The sequence below is a fragment of the Piliocolobus tephrosceles genome, chromosome 10, assembly GCF_002776525.5.
Source record: "Piliocolobus tephrosceles isolate RC106 chromosome 10, ASM277652v3, whole genome shotgun sequence".
NCBI lineage: Eukaryota > Metazoa > Chordata > Mammalia > Primates > Cercopithecidae > Piliocolobus > Piliocolobus tephrosceles.
In genome coordinates, this window is record NC_045443.1 from 6,901,483 (window position 1) to 6,912,197 (window position 10,715).

The following is a 10,715-nucleotide window of genomic DNA, read 5'->3' on the forward strand; positions in this document are numbered from 1 at the left end:
TAGCCGGGCGTGGTGACGGGCGCCTGTAGTCCCAGCTACTCGGGAGGCTGAGGCAGGAGAATGGCGTGAACTTGGGAGGCGGAGCTTGCAGTGAGCTGAGATCGTGCCACTGCCCTCCAGCCTGGGCGACACAGAGTGAGACTCCATCTTGGGGGAAAAAAAAAAATCTCACTCTATCCAGACCCGGACATGAACCCTCCCTCTGTCCCAAGGATCCACACTGTCTACGCTGCCTGCCCATTAGTTACTTGGTAGCCATCTCAGTGATCAGATTGACTGTCATGGTATCGCAGTGCTTGTGTTCAAAGAACCCTTACTTTTACTTCATAATGGCCCCAAAGCACAAGAGTAGTGATGCTGGCAATTTGGATATGCCAAAGAGAAGCCAAAATGTGCTCCCTTTAAGTGAAAAGGTAAAAGTTTTCAACTTAGTAAGAAAAAGAATCCGATGCTGAGGTTGCTAAGCTCTATAGTAAGAATCTTCTGTCTGTGAAATTGTAAAGAAGGAAAAAGAAGTTTGTGCCAGTTTTGCTGTCACACCTCAAACTGCAAAAGGTACTGCCACACCGCATGCTAAGTGCTTAGTTAAGATAGAAAAAGCATTGAACGTGTGGGTGGAAGACATGAACAGAAACACGTTCTAGTTGACAGCAACTGGACCCAAGCTATCAGGGGGTCAGTGCTATCTTTGGTTTCAGGCATCCACTGTGGGTCCTGGAACACATGCCCTGCAGATAAGAGGGCACTACTGTATGAATCTCCCACATGGGCTTCAAGACAGGCTGAGAGTCAGAGAAGGCTCCATGCCTCTCCTCAAGTCAGAGCGTTGGGAAAGGACCATCTCGCCAGGCCGGGAGAGCTCACAGGGGTCCTGTCCATCCCTCCTCCCACAGCAGCCTCCATTCTGTGGTTCCACAAATCCTTCCTTTTTTTTTTTTTCTTTTTTTCTTTTTTTGAGACGGAGTCTCGCTCTCTCGCCCGGGCTGGAGTGCAGTGGCTGGATCTCAGCTCACTGCAAGCTCCGCCTCCTGGGTTCATGCCATTCTCCTGCCTCAGCCTCCCGAGTAGCTGGAACTACAGGCGCCCGCCACCTCGCCCCGCTAGTTTTTTGTATTTTTTAGTAGAGACGGGGTTTCGCCGTGTTGGCCAGGATGGTCTCGATCTCCTGACCTCGTGATCTGCCCGTCTTAGCCTCCTAAAGTGCTGGGATTACAGGCTTGAGCCACCGTGCCCGGCCTTTTTTTTTCTTTTCTTTGAGACAGAGTCTCACTCTGTCACCCAGCTGGAAAGCAGTGGCACAATCTCGGCTCACTGCAAGCTCTGCCTCCCGGGTTCATGTCATTCGCCTGCCTCAGCCTCCCGAGTAGCGAGTAGCTGGAGCTACAGGCGCCCGCCACCACGCTCGGCTAATTTTTTTTGTATTTTTCGTTGAGACGGGGTTTCACCGTGTTAGCCAGGATGGTCTCGATCTCCTGACCTCGTGATCCGCCCACCTTGGCCTCCCAAAGTGCTGGGATTACAGACATGAGCCACCGTGCCCGGCCTCCACAAATCCTTCTTGCAGGTCCTAAAGCCTAGAGTCTGAGTTAAAGCACCAGCTCCACTTGCCTCTAGGTACCTCTAGAAGGTACTCCAAGGCTTGGGAAAAAGCATGGAGACTTCTGTTATCTCAATGGCTGAGTGGAAGAAACAGGAAAGTCCCAGTCCATCTCAGTGCTATGGCACTGATAGTGTTAATAATAATAAAATGGTCCCCACTAGGCTACACTCGCTATGAGCCAGACACTGCCCTAAGCTGTATACGTGCATTATTTCATCCGGTCTTCTAAACAACCCTATAGGTGAGGTATTATTAAATTCCTCATTTTACAAATAAAAAGGCTGGGCGCAGTGGCTCATGCCTGTAATCCCAACACTTTGGGAGGCCAAGTTAGGAGGACTGCTTGAACCCAGAAGTTTGAGGCCAGCCTGGAAAACATAGTGAGACCCTGTCTCTATAAAAAATCAAAAAATTAGCTGGGCGTGGTAGCACACGCCTGTGGTCCCAGCTACTTGGGAGACTGAGGTAGAAGGATTGCTTGGATCCAGAAGATCAAGGCTGCAGTGACCCTGGAGTGACAGAGCGAGACCCTGTCTCAAAAAAAAAGAAAGAAAGAAAGAAAAAGAAACAGGTATAGGGCAGGACACATGGCTTGTGCCTTTAATTCTAGCACTTTGGGAGGCCGAGGCAGGAGGATCACTTGAGCCCAAGAGTTTAAGACCTGCCTGGAAAACACAGGGAGACCCCATCTCTACAAAAAATTAAAAATAAAACTTAGCTGGGTGTGGTGGCGCACACCTGTGGTCCCAGCTACTCAGAAGGCTGGGGTGGGAGGATCACTCCAGCCTAGGCAACAGAGTGAAACAGAGTGAGACCTTGTCTCAAAAAAAAAAAACTAGCCGGGCGAGGTGGCGGGCGCCTGTAGTCCCAGCTACTCGGGAGGCTGAGGCAGGAGAATGGCGTAAAACCCGGGAGGCGGAGCTCGCAGTGAGCTGAGATCCGGCCACTGCACTCCAGCCTGTGAGCTGAGATCCGGCCACTGCACTCCAGCCTGGGTGGCAGACTGGGTGGCAGAGTGAGACTCCGTCTCAAAAAAAAAAAGAAAGGACAGAAAGACAAGGGAGGGAGGGAGGGGAGGGAGAGAGGGGAAGAGAGAGAGAGAGAGAAAAAGGGAGGGAGGGGGGGGGGGAGGGACTCAGAGGGAACAAGTAACTTGTTACAAGTTCAGAGTGGTTGTAAGTAACAGAGCTGAGATTTGAACCAACATCTCTCTGCTTCTAGAGCCTGAGGTCTTCAGAGCCCACCAGAAGGACTATAGCTGAGAGATCACTCCTCCTCCCAAGACCTTGGTCTCTAGGGTCCTGCAGGAGGGATGAGGCCACTGCACCTGCAGCCCCACTCAAAACCCTCTGGGACACTGTGCCCCTGGCTTCCGCTCCTGCCCTTACCTCTATCTGGTCAATGGTCTCCTGATACTCCTTCTCCCGGGTTTTGAACAGGGACTCCGTATCTTTAATCACCTTCTCCAGGCTATCTTCCTGCTGCTGGAGTAGACAGGGAGGCAGGGGAGGCCAGCCAGGGAGGGATGGGATAGGGCGCATTCCAAGGGCCAAGTCAGGGAGAGAGAGAGAGGAAGTCTGGTTAAAGAAACTGGAGAAAGAAAAGCAAGAGGATAAAGGAAGGGGGGAGACGCAGGTAGAGGATGACAGCCACACAGGGGGACAGAGCGAGGAGAGGAGTGGGGGCGTGGGCGTCAGGCTGGAGAGGCAGAGCCAGAGGGCCCTGAGGCCGGGAGCAGAGGTTACCTCTCCCTGGGCCTCTGCAGCTGCCATGGCATAGCCTGAGAAATCCTCCCAAAGCAGCAGGGTCTCCTCAGTCTCCTCCCAAGTCAGGCTGTCACAGTCGTCCTCAAAATCATACTCCCTCCTAGAGACAGGGAACCCGGATGTCAGGGCGGGCGGGGCCTCGTCCTGGCAGGGGACTGGGGAGCTCCGGCCTCCTGGGCTGCTGTGGCATCGGTGCTACGGGAGCACGGTCTACGGACTCACAGCTGGTTGAGCATGCGCTGCATCTCCTCGTTGATGCTGAGGGCTGTGCTCTCCTCCTCATCCCCATCAGGCTGGCGGGGCCCCTCACTCTCCGACAGGGAGGTGTCCTCCTCGACGGCAGCCTTGCGCTCCCGCTTCCGCCCCCCCATGGATGGGACCTTAATGGGAGACAAGTGCAGAGACTACAGAGACGAGGCCGGGTGCATGAGGAGAAAGGGCGGGAGCGGGAGGCCGGGCAGAGAGGGCGGGAATGGGGGAGAAGCGTGAACCAGCAGGAAGGGTGGGGCAGACAGAGAGAAAAGTCACAGTTACAATGACAGGAACAGAAACACGGACAGTCACCAAGGGCCAGACACACAGACACACAGCAGAGGCCAGGGCTGCAGACTGAGAAGGCAGAACAAGAAGAAATCGAGAAAGAGAGCAGTCAGACAAGGGAGGAAGGGCTCGTTGGGGCTGCAGTCAGATGTGCATGATGGCTCAAGAGGAAATTTATTTTCTAAAAAAAGTCTTTTTGATTAAATGACTCAACTAAAAAAAAAGCTTTAGGCTGCAAGGAGGATGAGGGTGCAATGTGTACAAAGGAGAACCTGAATCACATCCAGATCTGGAAAGCCAGGGAAGAAGGGAGAGAAAGAAATGCAGTCAAGAGAATGAGAGAGAGAGAGAAAAAGGGGGAAGAGCAAGGAAAAGAGAAAGGGCAGGAAAAAATCAGTGCTCAAGAGCCCAGCGGGCCCAAACTGAGGGCCAGGAGGCCTAGGCAGCTTAGAACTGGGACTGGGACATTAATAAGCTTGCGTGAGATCAAACTAACCAGCTTCTTCTGTGGAGGAAGCAAGAGAGAAGATAAGAGGAAGAGAGGAGAGGAAGCAGACAGAGGAGAGAGGGGGAAGGGAGAGACGGCGTTAGAGACAGTTTCCATAGTGCCCCTCCTGACGCTGCTCCTTACCCCCCAGCCTCGCCCCGTGAGGGCCCCAGGTGCCAGGTAAGGCTCCCCAAACAGGAGGCAGGGCCTGCGTTCCAGGACAGCCGCCAAGGAAGCATCCACCTGCCCCACCCACCCCTGAGAGTAGAGGGCAGCCCCGTCCTCACCTGGAACATCTGGATCATGTCCTCGCAGTTGCGCTGCTGAGCCACATCGCAGAGCTTGGCAGTGATGTCGATGCGGCGGCAGATGTCCATATCCACCTTCATGGCTTTCTCCTGGATCTTGGTGTCCAGCTCCGACAGGTTCTGTCCAGGGAGCCCAGGGAACAGTGAGGAGGCGGCCAGTTCTCCAGACAAGGACGAATGAGGCCTCGCAAGGTCCTCATCCTTCCCACCACATTGCACCGGTGCCTCTTCCGTGGAGTCTCCCTGAGCTGAGTACACCCCTCTTCCTGGGGAGCGGGCCCCCCCGCACCACCACAGCACTGTGTGCATATGCTGGGCAAGGGGCAGCTCGGGCTGCTGCTCCCTGGCCAAACGGAAGCCCTGAAGGGCATGACCAGTGCCTGGGACATGCAGGGGCTCACTGGAACCATTAGCGGTCCTCATCCTCTTGGAACTTACATTCCCAGAGAGAAAGAGACTCCTGGGAATTGTAAGAGTGGAGAAAGGACTATACTAATCGCAACAGCTCACACTCTTCCAGCTAACACTGCGTGCCGGGCACTGTCCTGAGTAGATGATCACCTTCACAATACTCCTGCAGAGTGCTCGCCTTTATTTCCCCACGCCAAAGATGACGCCTCAGAGGCTGAGGAATCGGCCCAGGGCTCCGGTGCCAGCCGCAGAGCCTCCACCCCAGAAGCCGCTCACTAACTGCTCTGTATCCCTAGGCCCTCAGAAGTTCACCACCTCTGACGCAACACCAAGATTTCTGTTCCTTCTCTTTCTCTGGAGTTCGGGGTGGCTAGGGGAAAAAGGGAAGGAGAGCAAAAAGAAGGGGAGGAGCCGTGGATGGGACACCAACAGGCCAACACTCGAAGGGCCTGCTCCTCTGGCCTCAGAAGCCTCACTTCGACCCTCGGGGAAGCCTGGGCTGCACTCACGTTACTCATGAGCCCCTTGAAGACCACCAGCTCAGCCTTCAACTGTTCCACCTTCAGTGCCAGCTCTTCCTGGCAGGCATCAGCCTCCTGGGCCTCCTGCAGTTGGGAGAAACCCTGATGTTAGTGGCACTGCCGAGGTGGAAGGAAGATAAAAGATGACAAGCAGGGACAGGAGATGGCAGCAGGGTCATGGGCAGACAGGGGCACCCAGTGAAGCACCAGCAGCAAGTGGGGTGCCACCCTCACCTCCTGGAGCTCATTTACACGGTCTTGCAGCTGGATCCGCACCGTGTACTCCTCTTCCCACCTGACAGACATGGGAAGGGCAGAGAGAGCTTAGGTACAGAGTCCTCCCCTGCCCCCATGGCTCCCTGTCCCCACCTCTCTGGCTCAGGCCTCAGACCCCAGTTCTGGTTCCCTGGATGGGGAGAAGCAGGGCACGGGAATGCCTGGCCAGCCAGCTGGTGACCAACTGCAGCTGTCACGTGGCTCTGTGCTTCCTGACGGGCGTCAAGCTCGCCAGCTGCCTTCCCGGAACCTCCGGGCCACACACCAGGAGCTCTGTTTGGGCAACTGCTGAGGCTCCAGTCCTCTGCGGCGCCCATCCCCGCTCAGGCCCCCGCTCAGCCAGCTGTCTGGCTGGCCTCATCGCCCACCTCCTGCCCACACCAGACCACCAGGTCCACCCGGCCCAGTCTCCCACCTTCAGTCGCACAGATCCAGGCTCCCGCCTCCTGCCCGCACCAGAACAGAGCTCGTCGAGCCCGCTGCCCTGCCTCTTGTGGTATCATTTAACCCTGTAAAAGCATCTGCAGGACACATACTGTATCAACAGAGCGGGTCAGGAGCCTGGTAGGAGACACTCAAAGTCCTTCCCCACAAGCTCCAGAAACTGCCCACCCAGAGCCTCCTCTAAGTGAGTCACAGAGAGGCAACCAGGCTGGCTCAGAGGCCAGAAGTCCTACAGCAGCATGACAGCAGTGGACACGTGAGCCTGGGGTTACTAGCACTCAAACCCAGAGGGAAAGAGAAAGGAGAGTATGTAAAGGGGCCCGGTGAGTACGGTGGATGAGAACTAGAAGCAGCCTCTTCCGGGGCCCAGAGTTCAGAGAGTAAGACTGCAGGTAGGCTGCACAACGCTCTGGGCTACACAGCAGGGTCCTAGGTAGGGCATGCTTCCCAGAGCCAGCTTTGTCATGTCTCATCAGCCATGGCAGGCGGTGCATATTCCATTCCATCACAGAGATGCAAGCCAGGGCAATGTGCTGCTTAGGACCTGCCCGGCGTTCCAGGGCCCTGCAGTCTAGCTGGCATAGCAGCACATCTCAGACCCTGTTCCTGTGAGCTCATCCCTTCTGCCAGCCTGAGAAAGGAGGGGAACTGCACCAAGAAAGAAACTTCAACACAAGAAAGGTGGTTAGGAAGGGGCCAAGAAGATAGCAAGAAAAATGAAAATCTGAGTGGGCAGCTTCTGAAGCCTTGGCTTAAGCCCTTTCTTCCCTTTCCCTCCATCTTCCTTCCTATGTCAGCCTCTGGGTCCCATTCTCCTCACTCACAGCCGCACTGCAGTATTCCTAATAATAACTCCTCCACATCACCTCGGCTGCCCCTCCCTGCTGGGCAGAGCAGGAGGAGGCAGCCAGCCCAGCCACCACCCTGCCGGCTCCCCACACAGCCGGGCTCCCCACACAGCCCAGTTCCCAGCCTTCCTGGCTCCCAGCCCCTTCCCTGTGTGTCCCATAGGTGCTTCTCCCCTCCCCCCTGGCATTCTCATGCACACAGTCAGGCCACTAAGGGCCATAGTTGCATCAGGTTATATGTTTTCTTAGCTAAGACCCTTATCTTTCTGGGTCTTGGTTTCTTCATCTACGATGTGAAGGCATGAACTGTGGTGCCCTCATGCCCCTGGAGCCCACGAGTCCCTCGAGGAAGACAGTAAACCTGTCAAGGGCATGCTAACTCTGGACAAGATGTGTGAGGGAGGGCAGGAGGGGCTATCTGACAGTGAGCTCAACAAAGCCTGGAAGAAACTTAAGGAAGGCAGTTAGCTAAAGGTTAAGCTTAAGGAAATCTTACAGGGTAAAAAATCTAAAAATGAATGACCTGGAAGTCCACTACAATTCTATTGTTCTTTAGCCAGATTTCACACAAACAGGTTCATTTTCACCTCCATTTCCATCTGGTCTCACTTACAAGGTTCCCTTAACATGGGCAGAATTTGAGAGCGATTTCCCTGCATTCTGCATGAACCAAACACCACTCTTAGAAAAAACTCTATCCCCGGGTTGAAGAGAGAAAGCAGGGACCAATCCTAGGTTGGAAAAATGGGGGCTCAAAGAAAGGTCACACACAAGGCAGGGGAGCTGAAAATAGAACCCAGGAGGCCTTTAGCTACCTCCCAGTTTAGCGCTCAAGCCATCCCAGGCCTTCCAGGCAGAAAACAGGAGTTACAGTGTTGCTATAAAGAGACCAGAATGAGGGCAAGGGATCCAGGGTGGAAGAAGAGTCACTGCCAGTATCACGTACCATCCAAGTCTAGCTACGGCCTTCTACACAGCAGTGTGCTGCAGAGCTATGAGCTAATCAGTCCCCAAGGAATAACTCTTTCCTGCCCTGGACAGCTGGACCAAGGACAAACGCTCCTTCAGTTTTAAAAAAAAAGAAAAAAGAAAAAAGCTCCTGAGAACAGCAGTTGTTCCTGTGGTTATGGCTGTATTCCAGAACTGTGCCTGTCCCACTGCTGAGTGTGTTAGTTAACTCCTGCACGGGCAGAGCAGGCTGGTTCTGGGTGCCAGAATGATTTCAGGACAACTGAAACTCCCAAGGACACGTAACATGGACCACAACTAAGGAAGCCAGCACAAGGACAGGACTCAAGCTCAGAAAGCCTGCTGATCTCTGATCTGGTCAACTCCAGCAGGGTGGAGATCCCTGAAGGTCGCCCCCACACCCAGGGGTCATTTCCTAGAACATTCGGCCAATCCTCACCCAGTGCTGAATCTCTGCTACACTGGGCTGCATAGGTAGTTCCCAGGCCCGCCCACAAGGGGTCATAATAGCTGAGATGAGAGGGGAGGCCACCAAACCAAAGCCTTCTCTGACTGTCAGTCACAGCCTTCCTCCTCAAGGCATGGGTTGGAGTCTGCAAGACACTACCTCTGTTCTCACTCCTGTCCTATCGACTTGGTTATCAGCCATTTAAGGAATCCACTTGGTATACAGCCAGCACTCCTGGCATCACATCCCTTCCCCTTGCCCCTTGGGGCCAGGCTCCTCTCAGACAGCCAAATCTTCATCCACAGAATGCACTGGGCCCGCCCCGCGGCCTCGCAGTCCTAGGGAGTGTCCATATCCCAGCTTCTCCCTGCTCAGTCCCCTGCTGGCTCTCCACTCTCCCTCCACCGCTGGCGTTTTATACTGCCAAGAGATTCCCCCATCAGCCCTGCTCTCCACCCTCACCCTAGGGAATTCCCTTCACTCTTTCTTTTCCTACTTTGTTGACCTACTCAAGCAATGGCTTGAGGTACCGGAGCTTTTCCTATGAAACCACAGCAGGTACCTGGTTTCCATCAGTATTCTTTGGGAAACCTTGGGCTGTGAAAGAATCACCCGTTGCAAGGTACAGCCCCTCCCTTACCACCCCCTTCCAATTTCACTCAATTTACTCTCCCAAATTGACGCTATATCCTTGCCTCCTACTTTTCAAGTTTATATCCCTAAACTGCCCCAGGGCTGAGACCGGTAGGGCTCAGACCCAGTCCCTTTCACACCCACAAAGCCCGCAGTTAAGCCTGGATGCAGACAAGCTGGAAAAGTAGGAATTCCCCAGTGTTCCGCTCCCAGCGTCCTTCTTCCTGTCACGAGTGGGGCTTCTGCATTCTCTGCGGATTCTAGTCTCCCTGTGTCCAGTTCCTTCCAAGCTCCTCATCATACAGCACAAACTTTACTCTCATTCTTTTCACCCCTGATTCTTCGGAACCCACACCGACTCCCGGCCCGTTGTGAGGGGCATGACACAGAGAGCTCTGTCCCCTCTTCCCAATCCCTACCTCCGCTTGTACTCGTCCCGCTCCCGCTTCACTTTGGCCAGCACGTTGTAGAGCGCGCGGATCTCAGGCGTGATGGTGTCGATTTGGACGCCCACCCCATCCGGGTGCACCCACGACAAGCCAGGCCCTTGCACCAGAGTGGGCTCCAGTCCCGGCCCGAGCCGGCGGGCATGCGAGAACGACCAGATGGTGCCGGGCATGAAGCGGGCAGACGAGGAGTAGGTGGTGGAGGTGGAGGTGGAGGACGACGAGAGGCTGGCCGCGGAGGGCGCGAGGGGGCCGGCCGGAGAGCGCGCGGGCGAGCCCAGCACCCGCGCCGACGGGCTGCAGACAGCGGCCGGCCGGGTGCTCAGCGGCAGCCCCAGGGGCCGGATGGGGCTGACGAAGCCGGTCTGCACGGCCTGGTCGCGACGACCCAGGCCCCGCCGGCCCTGCTTACCCTCCTCCAGCGCTTGCTGCAGCTGCTTCTCCAACAGCCGGTTCCGGCGCTCCAGCTCATGCACCTTGGCCAGGAAGCAGCGGAACCGAAGGTTCAGGGTCTTGAGCACGTTGATGTTGGAGCCCAGGTCATTGCGGAGGGCCATGGCGGCAGGCGGGGCCGGGCCCGGCCCGGGCGGCGAGTAGGCAGCAGGGCCGGCCGGCGAGAGAGGCGCCGGGGGTAAGTCTCCTCCCCCGGCGAAGTGGTCGCCTCCCAGTGAGTCCCCCAGCGGCCCGGCCAGGCCCTGCTGCTCCTGCTGTAGGAGGAAGAGGTTGGGGCCGAATAACGGATTCATGGCTGCGCCTTCTGCTGGGAGATGCAGACCGGTGCAAGAGCAGGGATGGAGGGCGAGCGAGAAGAGCCAATGCGACGCCGGCGGGACAGGGCCGACCAATCAGGAAGCTCGCCGGCAAGGCAGAGGTCAGGGGGCGGGCCGAGGGGGGGGGAAGCCAATGACAGGCTCCAATTGGAGGCCGGATCCTGGACCTTTCCGGATCTGAAGCCCAACCCAGGGATGAGGGGAGCCACCGCCTGGAATCCAGCTGGGGTGGCGTAAAGCCCAGGACC

The 10,715-nt window shown here is 55.9% G+C and overlaps 1 protein-coding gene across 12 annotated transcripts in view; it reads right to left on the bottom strand.

The window, feature by feature from the left end:
* The window catches only part of IFFO1 (intermediate filament family orphan 1), a 16,653-nt gene extending 6,143 nt beyond the window's left edge, over nucleotides 1-10,510 (bottom strand). For 2 of the 12 annotated variants that reach the window (XM_023232345.2, XM_023232341.2), the window contains exons 1-8: nucleotides 9,671-10,510; nucleotides 5,868-5,928; nucleotides 5,622-5,717; nucleotides 4,681-4,821; nucleotides 4,403-4,408; nucleotides 3,589-3,746; nucleotides 3,346-3,466; nucleotides 2,989-3,084 (exon numbers count right to left, since the gene is read on the bottom strand). In XM_023232345.2, the coding sequence (XP_023088113.1) occupies nucleotides 2,989-3,084; nucleotides 3,346-3,466; nucleotides 3,589-3,746; nucleotides 4,403-4,408; nucleotides 4,681-4,821; nucleotides 5,622-5,717; nucleotides 5,868-5,928; nucleotides 9,671-10,443 (1,452 nt within the window). In that variant the 5' untranslated portion in view covers nucleotides 10,444-10,510. Of the gene's footprint in view, nucleotides 1-2,988; nucleotides 3,467-3,588; nucleotides 3,771-4,402; nucleotides 4,412-4,680; nucleotides 4,822-5,621; nucleotides 5,718-5,867; nucleotides 5,929-9,670 lie in introns of all 12 variants that reach the window. The other 10 variants (XM_023232338.2, XM_023232334.2, XM_023232340.2 and 7 more) reach the window with 9 other exon arrangements.
* Nucleotides 10,511-10,715: the final 205 nt, after the last annotated feature.